The sequence below is a fragment of the Enoplosus armatus genome, chromosome 17, assembly GCF_043641665.1.
Source record: "Enoplosus armatus isolate fEnoArm2 chromosome 17, fEnoArm2.hap1, whole genome shotgun sequence".
NCBI classification, from domain to species: Eukaryota; Metazoa; Chordata; class Actinopteri; order Centrarchiformes; family Enoplosidae; genus Enoplosus; species Enoplosus armatus.
Window position 1 is genome coordinate 7,503,014 of NC_092196.1, and position 22,178 is coordinate 7,525,191.

General features: G+C 39.8%; 1 protein-coding gene across 2 annotated transcripts in view; it reads right to left on the reverse strand.

Moving 5' to 3' along the window:
* Nucleotides 1-22,178, reverse strand: part of LOC139300638 (protein kinase C beta type) — a 74,558-nt gene that overhangs the window by 35,149 nt on the left and 17,231 nt on the right. For both annotated transcript variants that reach the window (XM_070923794.1, XM_070923795.1), the window contains exons 3-5: nucleotides 13,741-13,823; nucleotides 1,705-1,816; nucleotides 1,195-1,323 (exon numbers count right to left, since the gene is read on the reverse strand). In XM_070923794.1, the coding sequence (XP_070779895.1) occupies nucleotides 1,195-1,323; nucleotides 1,705-1,816; nucleotides 13,741-13,823 (324 nt within the window). The remainder of the gene's footprint in view (nucleotides 1-1,194; nucleotides 1,324-1,704; nucleotides 1,817-13,740; nucleotides 13,824-22,178) is intronic.

Genomic DNA, 22,178 nt, shown 5'->3' on the forward strand with positions numbered 1-22,178 from the left:
GGTACTAATGTTAAAGAGAGCCATGAAATGCAGAAGGTCAACAGCATCTGTATCATCAACATCGCTCTCAATTTACATTTATAACCCACAGATGCCCACCACCCTTTGGCTAAGAGCAAAAGGTCAACAAGTGCCGCTCAGGGGGTCGTCGAAAGGCATTCTGGGAAATGTGGAACATTATCCTCTGCAAAATGTGATCATGGGATTGCTGGAAATCAGTCCCTGAAGTACAAGCAAATTAAGTAGACTGAGAGATATCAGTGTAAGAATATCTAGCTACCACTTACTGTACCACATTTTATAGCTTGAAAGTGGCAACAAGTACCAAAACTATTAAGTCCCAATAGGTAAAAATGAATCCCTTTATGAGGAACATGTTTGCCGAAAACAGGACAAACCCCGCGCTCCAATCCCGTTTCGTAACAAACGCCTGCCCAGTGGTAACACTGTAAGTGAGACCAGTCATACGGTGACTGGCGTGGTGGTGACAATGAGACTGATGGCTGTTTGTTTATCTCAGTGATGCCTCTTCTCAGTCATCCCCCCAACAGCAAAATACAAAATGCTTCAGTGGGTGAATGTGTGTGACACGCTGTGTAAATGGATCTGTTTTTTTCTTGCTGGTTGGACACATAGTGAAGTAACACCTCATTCAGTCTTGACAAACCATGGAAATAATCTAATTTACAGGAAAACACATCAGACTTCATATTTGTTTCATTTCTACAGTCAGATGGTTGACAAACTGGAGCAAAATAATAGACAGGGAAGGCCAGTAATATACTGTGTCAGTCTGTGTCTATCTTATATTACTTCAGCAGGATTATCTAGGTCTTCTTACTAAATGAATCAAGAATGATAAAATATCAACACTTCAGTCAGCTTCAAAACAGCATATTCAGTATTTGTGTTAACTTACTATGACACAGCTTATTATAAGTAGATTGTATTGATTTATGTATTGACAAAATACATTCACTTGCAATAGTAATGGACACAGAATAAACTAATACTTCCTGAATCTGATCTCATATTTAACTTCTGTTGCATCCATTCGTCAGGTCTGTAGGTCTACCAGTAGAGGGAGACAGATGACATGAATATACAGTGTGTGTGTGTGTGTGTGTGTGTGTGTGTGTGTGTGTGTGTGTGTGTGTGTGTGTGTGTGTGTGTGTGTGTGAGAGAGATACATACTGGTAACAGTGAGTACATTAGTCTTGACCTCAGCAGTGATCTGGAGGCGACCTCTCCTCTCAGTGTGGTCTGTCCCACACAGGCTCGGCACATTGGCCACACAGCGCTTGTGGATGTTCATCATGCAGTCTGGAAAACACACACACAGATGTATTTGTAATGTTGTTTCAGAGTGTATTCTCATGTGTGCCAGCATAGGTGGACTATATTATATTACTTTGGAAAAGTATTTGAATATAATGTATAATAAAAATAACAAAATGCTGGTGTCAACATAAGGTATAAAAAGTTTTGTAAGGATATACACCAACAATGTTTGGATGATACAGTTATTTACACTACACTACTTTAAGGCTAAGGCTAACTGTTAGTTAGACATGTGCCAGTATTGACAGAAGATGTAAGTACCGTAGTATGTATTTATGCTAATATATGTGCTGCAACTGATATAAGGGTATATAAGTATCAATATTGACTGTCTCAAAGCCATATGTTGTGTCGAGTACATACGGTCACATCTCATGCCCTGGTGTAGGAGGCCGTAGAGCAGAGAGCCACAGTGGTCGCAGAAGGTCGGGCTGGAGTAGGTGTGGATCTTAAACTTATGCTTTGCCCTCGGGTCCTGGAAGGAAGGAAGAATGAATCATTAAAATGTATATTCACTCACATGTCCTGTCTTCTTCTCATAGCATTAGACTGAAGGAAGCGTTGTTCAGAATAAAGCAGTCAAACATTTGTTGACATGCTGTACCAAAGGCTGTAAATATCATGCAAAAGTAAAATGAAAGTGTAGTGTTGCACACATGCTGTCTGGTTGCCATATGTGCATCGTCCTATGAATTAAATGACTGAATGTCTGACAGACATAACTATTGCTTTTAGGTTTTATTCATACCTATCTTTTACCACTATACATAACTCCACCCCTTTCTCTTTTATTCTCCACCTTCCACCTCTGTGCACATTCTGTATACTGACAATGTCGCATTTATTTACATGGGCATTTGCTTTGTAATCTGATCAAGATAAGTTTCATCAGAATTTCTTTGTTCAAATAATTTAGAAAGACAACAAAGGCAGCTACATGTACTGTGTGTGTGTGTGCGTGTGCGTGTGTGTGTGTGTGTATGTGTGCGTGTGTGTGTGTGTGTGTGCAATAGTGAAGCAGAGCTCTGTATGGAGTCAGCCTTCCATGATGTTAAAGCCCCATTGAATTTAGTCAGGAACAGAGATACAGTAGGTAAGCAAGAGGTCACATCAATCTAACACACAGACACAGACACACAGACACACAGACACACACACACACACACACACACACGTTGATTGTTTTTTAAGGTTCAAGGTCACAAGTTCAGGCCTCTTTTTCTGCTGACTGTAAATGTTCCTCAATAACATTGAACAGACGGACTAAAAACAAAGCAACTTATCATTTGATGAATTCATTGTTTTCATTTTGGATTGAGAAAAAGAAAATCAGGTACCAATTCCTGTTTTATGAGCATTTGTAACTAAGGCATAACTAGGGCAGAAACACAGACTATTTCTGTCTGATGTGTGTGTCCGTGTGTGTGTGTGAGAGAGTGACACCTACAACAATGGCCTGTGGTTTCAGTGGTTGACACACACACACACATTAACTGATGGTCACCGAGGGACTGCTTATTCACAAACACTCACACACACAAACGCAGCAACATGAACCCACGGACGGTGAGAACATCCAATCCACCACTTGAGAGGGATCCAGGCTGCGCGGTGAAGCGGGGATGCTTCAATGTAGGAGTTGAAGTATTTCTGCCAAGGGGATCCATCAAAGTTACCAAACATGCAGCTACAGTATTTAACATGGGTTTCCAAATGATCTCCTCAAGTCTAAGTTGCTTCGATGGCATCAAATACATAAGTGCTTACTGCCAAAGCAAACAGTTTTTGTTATAAACCAACCACAAGTCTTTGGTGCGTGTAGAGAGTTTTATTTGCTTGTCTGTGAGTGTTCATGTCTTTCCACCTCATGAGCCAGAAAAAAAAATGAGCTGATTGATTTCTTCCTCTCCTCCACACCTGTCCTGGAAAATAATGTTTAATTTAGACTGCCACTGCCTGAATTATACCCAGCTTCCCCAAGGTGTCTTCAGAAGTGTGTGTGTACGCTTGTTAAGTCTGAATGGTGCGGCTGCCTGTGATTGCCTGTATGTCGGTGTGTGGGTTTCTTGGCGCTGTGTATGTGTGTGTTCATCCGTGTGTGTGTTTGTTTCTCTGCTGGTTCTCGTCTTTCTCAAGGACAAGTTTTTGTTCCTCTGAAAAACAAGGGAACATTGTGCTGCTGAGGCTCCAGTGATGAGCAACAGCAGGCAGGGAGTGATACAAGGGCCGATGAGAGAGGGTGCCAGCTTCTTTACAAACACTAATGATGAAATACATCCACCTTGAAAATACAAGGATTCATCAGAAAACAAAAAAAAAGTTGGAAAAAAGGAAGAAAGAAAAGAGTGAATAGAGACATGACATTTCCAGCCTCCTCCTCCTTTATTAATCATAACGAGATCTTGTGTTGATGGCTGGTCAGTCAATTTGAAGAAAAATAAATATAAATATATAATAAATATAAAAATGGTGTGATGGCAATACATCTGTCGATCAATTTTACTGTACTATACAAGTGTTACTAATTGAAAAGCCTGTGAATCAGACCTGCGTTAAGGAGTGGGGTTCCCAACATTTTTGGCTTGTGGGTTTAAGTTTGTTTACTTGCGACACCCTTGTGACCCCTGGCCTCACTGTGAACATGAGTTTTTATTCCATGAGTTTTAGCGGCATGAAGAGATAAAGGTATCCAGTATCTGACAATTCAGAATTTGAAAAATGTCTTTCTCGTGCCTTTATCAAAACTGGTGAAAACTTCTCTCGACCATTTTTACTACAGTTAAGAGAAATGTCTAATAGGTTTCCTAGAAAAGTGTAGTTGTAACAAAGTGAGAAGGTGTTGTGGATTAGCTAAAGTCAAACTAGCAAACACTAAAACCTAAAGAAATCATTCACATTTTTAGAAACAATGGCACAAGAATCTTCCAGAGTTATTATAATTCATCCCGACATGAATGTCTACAAATGTTAAGGCAATCCATTTAATAGTGGTTGAGACTTTCACTAAATACTACAAAAGCCAACCTCATGGTGGCGCTAGAGGTGAAGGCAGGGGATCACCAAAGTCAGCAGGATTCATCCTCTGTAAATCATGAATGTCTGTACAAACTTTCAAGGCGATCCATCCAATAGTTATGGATAAATTAAGCGTTGGACTGACAGACCCACATTGCCATCCATAGAACCATGACGCTAGCACAATGCTACACAGATGAAGACAGATACAACTTTAACTATCCAAAGTATTGACTATGAATCAGTTCTTTCACACAGCATGATCAATAAAGATATAGATGAGGCCAGTGGCACATGATTAACTGTGACTCCTCTGTGTGATTTAACAGCAGAGCAGCACGACTGTGAACTCCAGAGTTGCTTCTTTCGAGGGGAAACACAATGTGATGTGAAGTCTGAAAGGTGGAACATAAACAGACTATTTACTTACAATGTAGTTTTTTTTATTATTTCACACAACAGTTTGACTACTTGACATTATCTTTTCCCTGCCTGCATGTTGCCAACTTTTCCAACAGTTTCAGCCTCTTGTTTCGCTTGATTTTACTCAGTAAGACCCCACTAGTTGAAAGCAGATGGCACGGTGTGGTGCCCCTGGGCAAATGAGTGTATTGCATGGCATATGTTGTGTTACTAGGTGTCTAAACTGAAAGCCCGCTCATAACATCAGCACACGATGCCAAAGCAGTGACTACCCATTAGTCAGTGCTAACACACACTCTGTTTTGACTGTTTTCTTGTCATTGTGCTTTCTCTCACGCTCTGCTTTTCTTTTGTTTTGGTTTAACACGTTGCTGTCCATTATTTTCTTTGCCAACAACATCAGTCAAACACACACACACACACACACACACACACACACATCCTGTCATGTCATTCATGATGCTGTGTGACAGGCAGGTTCACAGCAGACAACACAGAGTCCTGGCTCGCAGTCACTGACGTAATGATTATTTTTAACAATTTTTTCCTCATTGATTTTGTGTTCAGTCCACTCACTCCTCTCGAGTTAGTGCTTACTGACTTTCTGTATCAGGTACTGTACAGAGTTATCTTATCATAAGACTGTTGTGTCTCAAATAACCAGCGGCTATTTGTGGGTTGTGTTCTAAATGAAGTTAAGCAAATGATTTAACATTAAAAATGTGCGCATGATAGACTTCTATTAGATGTTAATTTGCATCTGTTCTTCTTATTTTTCACTTTAATCCTTATGACATTTATTTGTCATTTCTCATTTTATTATAAATTCAATCTCTCCACTTCTCTTTTCTACCCTGATGAAGGGATTATAGACAAATCAGGAAAAAACAAAAATCCAAAAAAAGATAAAGCAGAATGTGCAGCATTGGAGGGAGCAGTGCATGCTGGTAATTTCCTCTGAATGCACTGCCAAGAAATCAAGTTAGGCATCCACACAGCACAAGTCTGAATGCATTTTCTTAACTTTTGAACTTCAGCAGAAAAACGAATCAACTTTTTTTTATGTCTAATGTCAAACACGAATTGTATTTGTCTTTCTTCCCTACAATAACCAGATTTACAAGACTGCTGTAAATCCTTAAAACATTTTAAAAAATGGGTACGTGAACTCTTTAATGTCTTCAGAATTGAAACAATGAATTGATTAGTCAGAATATTAATCTGCAACTATTTTGATAATCTATTTATCGTGTAAACCAACTATTTCCTGGTTACAACATCTCAATTGTGAAGATTTGTATGTTTCTGTCTTGTGATGTGATAGTAAACTGACTATCTTTGTATTTTGGACTGCTCCTCAGACAAAACAAGCTACTTAGACATCACCCTGTCGTGATGAGCTTTTCTTTCCACTGACATTTCATAGACCAAACGATTAATCAATTCATAACTGATGACTTCACTTTTTGAAACTAATGATTTGAGTGTTCCAGTGTCCATTCAGTTCACGTCATACTGTGTGATGATACTTGCTAACTTTGCTCAAAAGCACTTCAGCAGACTAAATAATGAATACAAAAGAATGAAACTAGCGCCTCATGTTGCACAGTGTAAAGCTAATGCTTTGTTAAAAAGCCCATGTATTTCCTTTGTGGACACCAAAATACTTAAACTGAGCCAACAAAATATATTTTGGTGTTTCCATCCACTCTGTTCTTTTTGTAGAAAAGTGAGCGTGCGGTCTGTTAATGAATCAAAGTAAAATGTAGTATTGCAGAGGCTGCAGTAGCTGCCTTCTCTGTCCTGATCAATAAAACAAATGCGATGCCTTTGTGTTTATCCCCCTCGGGCTTGTAACTCTTCCTCCTGTGTGAGAGACTATTTAAAGGATTTTGTGTTGATTGGGGAAGACACGCAAAGCAATCCGTCTTGGAAAAAGACGCCTAATGGCACCACAAGAGCAACGAAGAATGAATGAGTGATAAAAACAGAGGGAGTGAGGAGAGGGCTGAGGGTGGTGGTTTCGTCTTCACACCCTGAATGTAATTCCTCTCCTCCTTCCCTCCCTCCATATGCTAATCACAATCTCTCCATCACTTTGTCAGCCCTCCTCCTCTCTCAAAGGTTACCTTGAGGTTTGTGACCATCTGGTCACACATACTGTTACATATATCATCGGATCTCAGAATTATGTTCCATGAGAAATCACATTTTTTGTTGTTTTAACGTGCAAATAGTTTTGTGTAGGATCGCCAATTATACAAAGTGTGTCTAAAAATAGGTTTTAAGACATTACTAGTCCTCCTTTGACGAAAGAATCCTTAAGATTGCTATGCAACTGAAACCCAAACTTTGTTGCAGCAAACAAGATTTTTAGACTTCCACAAAGTTAACATGAGGAAATACCTCAATAATCCACAACTGTCAATGTTGACTTATGTCATTTTAACACCAACCAATGCTTTGATTTCGCAAGAGTCAGTTGCTTAAAATAATCACTTGATCTGTTCTGCAATTTGAGGAGGAAGTTTAACAATTTTACAGATAACATTTTAGAGCTCAAAACCCTGCATTACACACACACACACACACACACACACACTCTTTAAAAAGATAATAAATGCAAAATGTTCTCCCGCATGTCTTAATTAGTGGCACAGATATTCATATTTGTGCTCCAAAATACTAATAAAGAAAGAAAACGCTCTACACTCTAAAATCCCATTAGCATGTGTGAAAGGGACCTGGGGTGTCACATCCTTGCATGAAATGTAAACTGAGATGAGCTTTGAAATGAAAGTGCATTCAGAATGTTTTCCAAAAACAAAAAACTTGTGAAATATGGTGTAAAACATTTTTGCCAATGCGTCATTTGGAAGGTGAACATTTGAAACTTGGCTCTAAGAGTGGATCAGTGGTTCACGCTGTCACTGGGTTTGAACCTGAAACCTGACAGGCCTCTTTCAGTTTGTTCTGTGTGGGTGCTCCCATGTCCTCTCATGGTACAAAGACCTGCAGGTGAACGGCACACTATAAATTTCCCATAGCTGTGTATGTGAACCTGTTTACGGGTGTTAGCCCTGCGATGGAGTGTCCAGGGAGTAGCCTGCCTCTCGCATGCTGAGTCGACTCTGTGGGGGGAGAAGTCATTACCACCCTGCTTCAGTTGTGTGCAATAAACTGAACACAAAGAAAATCAATGTCTGCACATTAGAACATGCGTTGTTTTGTGTCCAGGCATTATTTCTCCATACGGATTGTCATTCAGTGTTTGTGTGTGTGTGCAGAAATATACAAAATGTATGCTGTGAGTGTGTGTGTGTGTGTGTGTGTGTGTGTGTGTGTGTACAAGGGGAGGAAGTAAATCTTATCAGGTGTGTGTTGTGACATTTCCCTGTGAAAGCGAGACAATCAGCTAGTCAGCTAGCCTGCCTCAGTGCAAAGGTAACAAAATCCACCTGGCAGCACGTCTAAAGCTCACCAAAAGATATGCTGTTTCTCCTTTGATACTCTGTACAAAAACTGAAGTGCAAAAAAGACAATGTTCCTTTTCATGATGTTATGTGGAAGTTATGTGCTGGGCTAGCTGTTTCCCTGTTTCCAGTCTTTATGCTAAGCTAAGCTAACCAGCTTCTGGCTCCAGTGAAAGCGGTATCAATCTACAATCATTCAGTTCCAGTTCGTAACATCTCTTTTTAAATCTTTAAAAGAACTGATCAAATTGACATTACGTTGACGTCCTCCTGGATCAAGATTCTTCATATATGTTTGCAATCTATCTATAATATCGTCATCCCTTTATCATATTGTGATTTTGTTCTATTCTGTAAACACGACACCTATTGTACGTCTGTCCCTTCTGGAAGAGAGGTTTCTCCTCTGATCCTGTCTTCCACCTTGACTTGACATTTTGTCTGGAAAATATCTTTCAAAATCCTTAATGATCGACCAAAGCTAACTGTCGTACTGTCTTCTACGTTTTATTGTTTAGCTAGTTTGGAGCAGTGCTATCCTCGTGTATATATCTTAGTATCTCACACACACACACACACACACACACACTGAGTTCTATACCATTAGTGGGCTGTGGGCATGAAATGTAGGTTTCATTAGAGGATCTCATCCCTCGACCTCTCCCAAAGGGAACCCATTCTATTAACCCAGATCTATAATTGACTTCTTCTTTTAAACATACATAGCTGACAGTGAGAGGAAGAGAGAGGAAGGTAGACGAGGTAAAATGGGAGTGGTGGGCTGATTGCTGCAGACAGTGAGACAGTATAACTGATTGTACGGAATAAATCTGCTTTCTGCCGATTGTGTCTTCCTCTATAGCTGCATCTATCTGCTTTGCTGTTCCCTCATGTACGTGACCCACAAAAAACTCGCTCAACATTATCTGCTTCAAGGACTCAGAGAAATGCTCAGGACTGATCGATGCCTGAGGAATCATTTTATTCTGCTGTGGATGAATCATATTATAGCACTGACACGTTGCAGACCAACTAATGTTTATTGTAATTATTGACTCATCTGCCTATTATTGTCTCAATTAATCAATTATTTGGCCTACAAAAGGTCAAAATTTCCAATCACAAGTTCCCAGAACCCCTTGATTTTTCAGACATATAGTCCAAAACCAAAAAATATTCAATTTACTATCTTACAAGATGAGTAAAAGCAACACATTTTCACATTTGAGAAGCTGAAACCTGGGAATATTTGGTATATTTGCCTCAAAAGGTTTTTATCAAAATCTTGTTATTTTTCAATTAATTAATTAATTAATTTTCATTACAATTCAGCTCTACACTCACACTACTTAATTTTGATTTTGTAAATATTTGGCTCCTACATGAGCAGAGCATTACTCCTGAATTTGGACGTTAAATGGTGACACTTCAGCGTACTGAAAATGTTCCACAAAACAAGAATCTGCCTCAGTGATCATTTGGATATTAAGGGTTGTCTTCTCTTAGAAATACAGAAAAATGTAAACCAAGCAAGATTTCCATTTCCATTTCTTGAGAAAAAGGACATCACAGGGGGAGAAAAACACAGCTTTATTTTCCTTTGGCAGCATCGCAAAGCTGAATCTGAAAGTATGACTCGGCTTAACCATTCATTACTGTAATTAACTATTTGACAGCTAACACTGTCAAGGACGCCTAAATATGTTGCATGATCGAGCTGAAAATGACTGAACTATAACTGATGATAACTGCCAGATTGTTCTCAGTGTTTCAAGTTTAAAAAAGGTATTTCTGTGCAGGTGTACGTGGGTGAAAACATTGTGTCAAGCTGTGCAAATCTGACGTCATTATTAAATAATCTTGACCCATAATGTTCCATGACAAAGTCTGAGCACTTCTATGATCAAATTATATAATTTCTTCCTGGTGTGGTAATCTTGCAATGAGGCAAATATGTGATATTCTTCAGACTTCTCTAGAGAATTGATCAAATCTGTCCTGAATAGCTATGTATTACAAAATGTCATTATATTCAAGGAATTACTTGACCAGCGGAAAAACCCAGTATTAGAAATCTGTGCATCGTGAGCCTCCTCCTCTTCCTCCTTCCATTATCTCAGAGCAGGCTACCTGTCTTCCTGTATCCTATATTGAAATGTGCAGCTAGTTTGGAGCAGAAATACAATACATTCCCACTGTGCAGCAACCGAGGTCATAAGACCATGAACTCATTAAGAAAATGACATGATGGTGGTGCTGAGGCCTCGTAATTAAGAGCAGGAGCCCCCTGGGTGGAGTGGCATTTAAATAGAGGATGTACAGAATAGAGTTAGATATGGAGGGAGGGATGGTGGACAGAGAGAGAGAAAGATTCAGGAATAGGAGAGTTAAATCTTTGCCAAATATAGAAAAATAGAGAGAGAAAAAAGGGAGGCATTCAGGGGGAATAGATAGAAGAAGATATATAAAGATGTAGAGTGACATTTGAAGTGACTAATGAAGAAACAGGTTATCTGCTGGGTTCAGAAAGTCAAGGAAAAGGTAAAGGAATGATTTAAAGGGACATTTTTCAACGGGCGTATTTCCCATAAATTTGGCCATTGTGACTCTATGGCTCCTGCTAAGGAGCTGCGCCAGCCTTCCACATAGTGGTCATGAAGTCTAACTGCATAGGGATCTACATCCATCTACTACAACTTGCCTAAAACTCTCTCAGCTAATGTCAGATCATAGTGGGTCAAGGACAATATAACCATGTGGGGAAATAGGCCACATTGAAAAATACCACAATTTTCCTTTAAGCCCAAATAAAAACTAGAATTACTACCCCGCGGTTGTATGCCTCCACCAACTAGTCAAGTTGCAGTTTACATCCATGTCTGGCCAGACTCAAAAAAGTTTTTTCAGGACATTATGATGTCACAGTGAAGTTGACCATTGTCCTTTTGGGTAAACATCACTTCATTGGTGTCTGCCATTAAACAGCTGTGTCAAATGTTGTGGCCCAAAACGTGTTGGTCAAGGTCATTTTGAGGTCACAGTGACCTTTCATCTTTGAGTAAATTTGTATTTGTATCACAAGCGCAGGGATGCACATGCTTGCACACTAGCACAGGTGTGGTGTCTTTCACATCCTGCCGTTGGTTTCATGCTATTCCACGGATCGACAGTTGGCAACGGTGACACACAAAGGCGCTGAACAGTGTGCTTGCTGTTTCAGAGGTACTGGTCAAGCCAAATCAAATAGTGATAGGGTTAGATTTGGTTTAAAATAGTATGTAATCATGAGCAAAATGGGCTGTTTTGAGCAAGCGAGTAAGTGGTTGAGTTTGAGTGAGAAAACAGTCCATGAATTTTCAAATATGTGGTCAATGAATCCATTTTGTGTCAAAGTAATGAAAAGTGATCCACAGTTTTGTCCAAATTGACTGCTGTTGTGCTGACAGTGAGAGGAGCTCTGAAAAAGTGAACTCAGTGTTGAGAAATTTAACCAAAACCGATAATACAAAAACTGTAATAAACACGTACATGAAGTGAATCTTAAATCAACAACACTACATAAGGATAAGACAAATATGACATAAGGAGGAGGTTGGGGTGGTGGAGAGAGCAGGAAAAAAGTATATTCTTTAAGTTGTTATTTTTAAGGACTTCTCCACACATTCCTGCAGATATCGGAGGAAGAACAACATAGAAGATGGTTTCAGAGAAGCTTCAGCATGTATTTGGGTACCAAACCTTGGCCATTTATGGCCCTGACTAAAAAAGAAGCTATACAAGAAGAAAGAGCTATTCGTGGCACTCCATGCACTTCTCAAATGGTACTAATAAGAGCGGCAGAAGCAGTCGGGTGAAAGAGGACAAAAAAGAAGTGAGGTAGTTGTTAGACAGATAGACATATAAATAAGAGGAGAGGAAAGGCTGCAGAGACTTCATCAGTCATACAGAACACACCACAGGAAGCCGAACAGCGAACACCAGCGTTTCCTCTGGGGGCGGCTCACTAAGTGTACTTGTCAGACTGAAAGGGCACTCCAGAGGGAGGTAAGGACATGGCTGAGGAACTTAAAGACCCCTGGGTTTGTGAGAGAACCAAGTTGGCATCCTGAGAGGGCTCTTAAGAGAAAGAAGGCAACTAATTTGTCCTCTTGATAGGATAGATTAGAGAATAGGTTTGCATTTTAAGAAGATAAATCGTAGAAAAGACACCACTCCTCAGCTACTTGAGAGAGTGGATGAGATTAAGATAAAAGTACCACTTAAAAGGCACTTCCTGTTGTTACAGCAGATGAGAAAGTGAAGACAATGTTCAAAGAGAATTAATAACATAAGGACATGCACGACTTTTAACCCCCAACAATACTGTGTATGTGTATGAAATAGTGCATAGGGAATACTGATTTGACGTCAACTGATGTGAACTGTGATATGACTTATACGAAGCGCTGGAGTAAATAAGTATATGATGTTGTTAACCATTTCTTTCTAACTTTCAAGATACTTCAGAAGAGACAAGGGGAACATCAGAGTTCAAATGCTCCATAGAGCTGAGAGGAACTGCAGAGTTGGGTGATAACTGTCCGTGAGTTTGTCACTACGGCGACTCCTTTCATACACAAGTAGTCATGTGATCTATTGGTAACATAAATATATTGATTACAGCTGCTTTGACAGAATTTGTTTGTATATTTGATTGAATCTGTGTTATGTTTTTGTCTCTCTGCTATTCTTAGTGCTTTTCTATAGATGTTCTTTTTTCTTCTTTTCGATAACGGCATGCCTTTGAAAAGCAATGCTTTACAAAACAAACTCAAACTATACTCACTACATGCACGGTGAAAACTGAAACCGTCTCCTTAGTAAAGCAAGAGAAAACTTTTGACCAGGGAACCAAATATCATCACTTACCATCTCAGCCAGTCTCATTTGTTTATAGTAATTGCACCGTGCAAATCTATTTTAATTAGTTTGACAATGATGCAGTGAAACAAAACACTACATGCAGTGTTTAAGAAACTCAATTCATGATCGAAGTGTAAAATCCTTCTTTAACCTGTTTCCTCTTGTTCCCCATCAAAATATTGTTGCTCCCTTTTACAGCTGAAGTGAATCTAACATCTGAAGTCAACATAGGACTTAATTTCCCATCATGCCAGAGGAACTGCTCAATGGCCAGTGTTGGATGCATTGGGCAGCTTCAGGTGTTACAGGTCTATAGTATCTACAGTGTTGAGTCTATCAAAAGTAAAAAGAAATCCCCCTGTGTGTGATGGTACAGTACAACTGTCAAGAAAGGAAAAGGAGAATGAGAAGACAGAAAAAGATGGAGGCAGCTCAACCGTAACACTGGTGTCGACAGGAGCTGGAGATGTCTGTGCAGTCTCCGTCTCTCTCGCGTCTTTCACTACTCATACCCATTCTCCCTCTCATACACAGGCATTATTATTACGATTTTAAACGATGAATTATTATTATTATCTGTACTCACATCTGATGCAGGTCCTTTATCAGCACCTGGACAGGAGAAAGTGACGAACTCATGGCAACGTTTGTGAACCACGAAACAACACACTGTGGAGAGAGAGGGAGATAAAAAGGATGAGAAAATGTACCAACAACAGCCTTGGTAAAAATCTTGATGCACTCTGTGCACAAAATATAATATAAAAGAAAATCTCTAATTCTTTTCTTACATTTGCCCAGTAGTATTCACAGTATTACAGGCGTTTATTCATTATTTTTTAAAAGATCACGTCCAAGGTAGGACTTACCAAAATACACTGGTCTGGTGCTAACCCTATAGCTAAAGTACAAAAGTATTGTTAAAGTACAATTTTAAATTGCAGTGATTGTATGAGTAAAGTTCAAGCTAAATTAGATATGATTTTGAGCAGCAGGCTTGATGAAAGCAGAGTTATTTTGCCGTCTCCGAGCTGTTAGAAGCAGCACTCACTTAACCTACGAAAAGCTTTAGTGGTGGTGAATGTACAGAGGGATGCTGTGCCTCTGTCTTAACACCCACACTCTTATTGTCACTCCCGCACCGTTGACTCATTGTCAGCCACTCTGGATAACAGCCCCCTTCTAAATGTCTGGAATGTAATGTCAAATATAACCTCATATTTATGTTAAAATACGTACCAAAATGACTTCTTATTAACAGAATTTCCTGTGTTTACAAAGTTTGGTGTCAACAGAACTGAGAAATGTGCATTTACAACAAATTCAAGGTTGTTGGTTTTTTTCTCCCTTGGCACAGATCTGTTGAAAATAACAAGTATACACATAAACACACATGAGAGATCAAAGAAAGCCTGTAAGATCAGAATCTCAATGAGATGAAAAGCGTAACATGGCTCCACTTTTCAGGTTGGTAACAATCAGCAGCGCAGAAACATGTGAACGCTTCGACGCAGAGCGATCCTGTCATCTCCACCCTGATCAATGTCAGCTCCACTGACAGGCAAGACGAACAGGAAGGCTAAAAATATCTCACAATCACACACACACACACACACACACACACACTCCTTATGATTGTGCCCTAGAGTATATTTATATAGTGTGTTTGTCTGACTGAGAGATACAGAGGAGTGGTGTTAATGCACTGAACAACTAAAATGAAGCATATTTGAATCATGTGTATATTGTAACGCTGTTAAAGGACAGTAGAGCTACATTGAAAAATCAATTACTAGTAATTTCTCCAAATATTCTCTAATGTGATATTAAACTGAACATCTTTGGCTTTTGGACTGCTGGTGAGACAAAACAAGCTATCTGAAGACATCATTTTGGAAATTGCAAGAGGCAATTTTAACAAATTTCTTACATTTTATAGCCCAAACAATTGCCAGATTAATAAATAATGAAAATAACCATAAGTTGCAGCCCTGGGGAAGAGTGATAGCTGTACATAGAGCTACTGATAGGAAATGTAAAAGAAAACACCCACACAAGTCAATATTTCAATCCATTAAAACTGACTGACAACATTACACATACTATAAAAATACTGACACAATGTTAATTTTCAACTGGAAATGTCAAAGTGCCAACAGACCTTCTGACATGTTCTGTAAAATATAATATGCTCTTTTAAATAATTGTGATATCTAAACAATTCAGGCACACAGGTCACTCCACTGTTCTTTACCGTCATTCACCACTGCCAACAAACTTTCTTCACTCACATCATTTTAAAGTAATTTTAGGGATTTGAACTTTATACGCCACATTTCAGAGGGAAACATTAAACTTTTTACTCCAGCTATGATTACTAGTTATAGATTAAACTGCCCAAAAGTATACAAAGTAGTTAAAAGCAGCCTCACCATCAGCTACAACACAACAAATCACACAGTTATCCATCGGTAACATTATATAATATAATATATAATAATATAGGGCCACTCTGCTGAAAATGACCACTCAATTTACTTTTAATACTACATTTTGCTGTTATGTACTTTTACTTGACTAAATAGTAAAATAGTATTTTCTACATTGTCGTATTGCTGCTTTTATTCAAGTAAAAGGTCTGAATTCTTCTCCCCACGACTGTCTCAGTTCTTTAAATGGATCCCTGGCATTTGTATTTAATATGATGCTTATAGTGTAGACTCAGTATGTATCACGCTCAAAAATGTGATGTGGTAATCCACACCTTCACCAGGCCAATGAGGGTCCAGTACAGAGAGGGTCTGCAGTTGTGGAGATATTTGTCAAATCTCTGCAGCATATATCTAGGCTGCCTCTTTAAAACTACTTACTACTAGATACTTTTAAGTATTTGCATAACTTAACTCATGGTAAGGGAAGTAAGGTCACATTAGCATGAAAAGATTTGGCAACAGCAGGTTTTTTTCTCTGCACTATATCAGTGACTGCTAGATCAGAGTAATGAACCCATTATATTTTACCACATGCAAAAAATGTTAACATGATATTTCCACTCCTCTATATTTTCTCCTCTACATGTCTGGAAACCAGCGATTCTATCATACTCCATTTAATTCTATCCTGTTCTATTATCAAAGTTGCACTGATCAGAGGGGTTATAATTAATACAAAGACTCTCTCTCTCACACACACACACACACATCATGTACACCTTAATGGTACTTGACTCCCACACAATATCCTCTCTTTGGTCACACCACCCACTTACTGCGATGATATCACACACACACACACACACACACACACACACACACACACACACACACACACACACAGACCACCCACTCATTCCAATGATATCAGATTGAAAATACAGAGTGAGGGTGGAGGGATGGAGGTAGAGATAGAAATGATGAGAGCTATGTGCACATATTGCTTCAAGGCAACTGCTCTTTTGGAGTATTGCAACTGCCAAATCCCTAACCAAAACACACACACACACACACAGACCTGTCACCAAAATAGAACTGTACACAATCCAACGCCATGACCCTTGGGCCAAAACTATACCGCTTTACAAAAATATACCGTGCCAGAAATGAAGTGTGCCCTCCATTTCTGCCTTTAACCAAACTGCCAGCTTTTCATCCACCCCAGTAGTTACCTCACTCATCCATTTACACATCCACTCAGTTGACACTACATGCTTATTTACTATGGAGGAAATTCAAAAAGACAGGTGGCATAATCTAATCTCACAAAGCCAGACCAACTCGTCAAGCTTACCGAGGGCAGAGGGAAAATATATTTAAAGAGAGAAAGCTATACTGCTGGAGCACCTGAGGCAGATGTTTGATTGGCGCAGATTTGTTTTCTGTGTGTGCAGAAAAAGGAGTTGTATTGGCCATTTTCTAACTAATTTTTGAGCTTGAATTTCTCCAGTGAAGAGAAGGAGATGCTTATACTTCCCATCATGATGTTGTACATGATGTTAGCGAAATTATGACATAATGCACAGACACAAGAGCTAGTGGTTAGCCCAGATACAGGATGCTTTTAAATCTTTTCTTGTATTTGCTGTGGTTGTACAACACAGCTACATCAGTATTCAGATCCTTTACTTCAATAACACAATTTAATCAGCCTCCATTATAAGTGAAAATCTTGCATTCAATATCTTACTTAGTATTATCAGTATATATCAGTAAATGTAGAGTTACAAAAGCAGAAGTATGCTGAATGGTGCATTTTTTCCCAAATGTTGCTTGTGTTAGTGGAGATGCTATCGTCATTTTCTTTTTTATTTAATCATTTGATATTGTAAAGGGAGGAAATGTTAACATTTCTCTGTTCCAGCCGACAATCCCTAAAGGAAGCTTTGTAAACTTCAATCTACTACTGTACCCTGGAAAAGTTTGAGCACCACATCATTTAAAAGGAGATCGTTTAGCTAAAATTCAGAAGCGGGACCTCAAACTCTCCTCTGCATGTCTGTAAACGCCCTCTCTGCCCTGCATGTCTGTTTGTTCTCGTTTTCTGTGCCCCACCATCTCTCTGCTATATTATATCTCATAAGGTTCCCTGGGGGTCTGCTGAGCCCAGAAGCCGTGGTAGATCCTTCCTGGAGCTCTCCACACACCGCAACCATCATCCCGCTCTTCCACTCCCATCCCACTCCGTCACTAATACATTTCATTTTCAATAAACAATTATTTTTGCACCCCAGTTGATGGTGCAGTCCTCGCTAGTGAAACCAAGATAAAAGCACCAATCATTTTGTTAGCACTCAACAACTGCAACTCCCAAACTCTGTTGCATAAATCCAACTGGTGTCCTTCCAGTTACTATAGATGCTCCCTCACAGACCTCCTCCCCCTCCTCCTCCTCCTCCTCCTCCTCCTCTGCTCCCCTCTGCCCTCTTGGTGCCCTCCATGTGCTGGTCTCAGTCTGACTCTGGTGTAGCTGGCACCCTGCCTTCTTGCCTTCATTATTTATCGTATACATTAAATATCCATGGAAAACGCACACACAAACAGTTTGATACTAGCACCGGCGCAGTTACAATTTCTCCACATCGTTCTCTTTGTCATTCCTTTCTCTGTCCACCTGTTTCTTTCTCTTTTCTTGTCTCTATCTCTCCCTCTCTCATCAGTGTGGTGCATCACTGTGGCTGTGACCTGGGCTTAGGTTACTGCAGCCATGTAGTGTACCTGTAGAGTCCACCTGTAACACTGGCTGAGCATTAAGTTACAATACAGGCTACAGGCTTAGCACCCCAGGAATCCTTCCTCAGCCAACTGGGAGCTACTTTTTTCACTGTCAAATTATAGTTCGACTGAGGAGGATCAATTATGCTGCTGTACAATAGAGTTTAATTTAGTTTAATAAAGAGTTTTTCAATAATCAGCCTTACAAGTTACAGGCCTCACTGGTAAGTCACTGAAACGGCCCCACTACCACCTCGTTCTCTGTAATTTTGTGACTTCTGTTATTGCTATGCAAGTGTTGGCATGTTCTCATGTTGTCCCAAAAGCGATGATTTTCACAAGCCTTTCTCACGGGAGAGAGCAAGTCACTGCATGCACGGTCACCTCAGGGGTCCGCGGGATTCTCTCCTGTGCGCTTCAGGTCCCTACAATAACTGTGAAACTGCAACATTACTATAGGAAAGAGCTGAAACGATGAACGATTGTGATAATTGATTAGTAATTTATCATTTTTCAAGAAAACATGCCTTGTTCTAGCCTCTCAATTGTGAGGATTTGCTGCGTTTGTTTGTAATATATGATAAACTGAATATTTTTGGTTTTCAACTGTGAATGTCCGATAAAACAAGGAATTTGGAGGCACCACCTCAGGCTTTGGGAAATCATAATGAGCAATTTTCACTATTTTCTCAAACAAGTGATTCATCAAGAAAATAATCAGCAGATTAACTGTTAGTTGCAGCCCTAGTGATTTCATTCACTAATTGCTTTTAAGGATGTTCAGTTCTTCTATCTAATCCCTACGCATTAATTTAACTGCTCAAGCCAAAACATCACCTGCAGTGTTGGGATTTAAATGATACAGTTTCATCATATGATGTCACTTGAATAAGAAACTAAAGCCCCTGTATCAATAATCAATGATTTAGACAATCAATTTCACTCTCTTTAAGTAATCACCTGGCAGTACAGCAGTTATATGTACTTGCACGTGGACACACACACACACACACACACACACACAGTGAGTATCACTTGAAACATGTTTTTCAGCTATAGCTCTTTGAAGTGTCCCATGTTGCCCCGATCCCTCTCCAACAGTCACATGACATCATTATGTAACGATCAAGCTTTCAGTATATCAACACCGTGTGAAGAGGGACGCTCAGACAGACAACATCTACCTCTTACATTACAGTCAGTAAGATGAGAGTAAATCTTGTTTACTATTGAACTGAAACAGTGAAACCATGTTTTCTTTAAGCATCCTTTCACCCTATTAGTCAACATTTACTGATGTTTTTGGATTGACTTTTCAAAAGTATTAAATTGCAAGCAGCGTACAAAATGTCACTGGTTTACCAAACACTAAATCTAATGCAGACTGAGCCTTCAGGATTTTACATTCAGGGAACGATGATTTCTTTGATAGCTAATGCAGTGGACTCTTTATGTTCGTCTTTTCACCCCCCTCCCTTTCATTTCCTGTTCTCCCTTTCCCCCCACTCATCTCCTTCTATCTATTCTTTTCTATCATCTTTTTTCTCCTCTCCTCCTTCTTCCAGTATATTCTGTTTATGAAATGTTGGCAGAACACTGATGTTGTACATAGCCTTTTCCTCTAATGAGCTGCCAATGTGTGTGTGTGTGTGTGTGAGACACAGTGACACGCTGTACAGTGATGTCCCAGATTCAGATACTTTCAGATTCAGTGGCCAGGTTCAATGCTACGACACACGGAGAGACGAAGCTCGTCATATGTATTAATCTGTAGTAGAACGTCGCCTATAGTATATCATAAACAGACACACAGTGTTCCCTGGTTGAATAACTGCTGTAACTACTTAAATAAGAAAACACTGACTGATCGACTATCTGACTATTTGAATTACCTAAGGGTTACCAGGGTTACACTTATCGGCTCAATGCAACCTGTGATTGGATGTATCAGATCTGACCACACTTAGGTGTCAACACTGTGATTGGATGTACAATGCTCAGATTAAATCCTGTGTTCTCTACTAGTCACAAACAAGCTGCAAACAACTGCTCGCTCACAGCAATAAACAACATTCATTGTTGCCAGAGACTGTTTGAACTTGAACCGAATTTCTCGAAAATTGGCAAAAGAAAATGCAAGTAAATCCGAGTTTCCATCCGCTACTGTTCTGCGAATATTAGTTGAGTCCATAAAGAGAAACAGCTGGTGGCTTGTTTCAGTATTAAACACAGTCAACTGATACGGTTATGAATGAGTTAACATGTTTAATGTCACAAAATTTGAGTCTGAACCACTTCTCTGACATTTCTATAATTTACTGAGGAGCCATAATGCTCCCAAACAGGGGATCTAAATGATGTGGGAGGCTCTTCCAGCTGCTCATTTGATTTCTACATAATGATGACACAATATGAGCTGGTCGGAAAATCAGGACGGCGCACGCTGCTGAGGCTAGAACAGGAGAGCACAGCCTCACTCTCCATTGAGAAGAATGGCCTTGCTCTGCGCAGTGTTGCACGCGTGAGTGTCATATGAAAGCCTGGTTACTTCCTGACTGGCATGATAATCTGTTTGCTTGCTTACCGAGACAATAAATGACAATTTGATTTCCACATTGACTGGTGTATTGACTGACTGACTGTCTCACTGGGTTCACTGACTTTGACTACAAAAACATCTCCATCAGTTCTCCTGCGTGACCACGGCCTGGCAGACCTGGCACAGTGTTTAAACAGCGTGGAGAGAGGTCTGGGCGAGCCAGACTACATCTCCTGTTTCTGTTTCTTGCTCTTCCTACGATCTCAGCAAAGAGGAAACATCCTGATGAGTGGGGTGAAAGACTCAAAGAAGAAGCTGATGCAACAGGAGGAAGAGAAGAAGAAGAGCAAGATGATAAGGAAGAGAAAGCAAGAGGAAGAAAGTCAATAATCTGAACAAAAAACACCATTCACCTTGGGCACCTCCCCTTGCGTGTGTGTATGTGTGTGTAAGGGCTTATATAAGGGGGCTGAACAGCCTACGCCGATGTATTAATACCCACGATGCTGCTGGTGAAGCAGGGAGAAGGGTCAGAGTGAGTCAGCACACCCATATCACTCCTCCTCTTTCTCTCTCTCCCTTCCATCAATCCATCCTCTCTTCTTCTTCTTCTCTATTCTCCTCCTCCTCCAGCTCTACTGCTGTAATTTCTCACGTTGTTACTGTGTCTTTTCATCGGAAAAACACAGAGGATTTCACTTGGCAGGAAAACTATGACCTCCCGTTGGTGGTGATTGTAAGACAAACGGTGTAAACAAAACAAAACAATCAATTATACTTTCACAAAAAGACCCTTTTAGACCTGAGTTCTTAGATGTCAAGGTTTTCAAAGGATCTGTCATGCTGAATTATCGTGCTTTTGAGGTTTAAACTGCAATTCTATTCATTTTTCTGTCCTCTAAAGAGGGATTTTTTATTTATTTTTGTGGCAGTGAACAGTGTCCATCTGTTCTTTAATTGGCCTCGCTGTGTTTTTAATTTCTGAATCGCCCGGACCACAGCGCAGAGAGACGCTTGGTCATTTCACTTCACTCCTCTCAGCAAACACTGCAAAAGTGTTTGTTGCACGCGACTGTTAGCCGACACTGACAGCTCACAGGCAGCATGTTCCTGCTGGTTTGTGGCAGAGTTTTCTGAGCCTGGATGAAGACCTGTTTTCTTACACTACTTTTGTGACAAACACATTTCAGCATGTCATATTCCAGGTATTCATCAAAAATCTTGTTTTTCATATCCCCTACTGAAACATTTTATTTATACCTCTTTCTACCTTTGAAC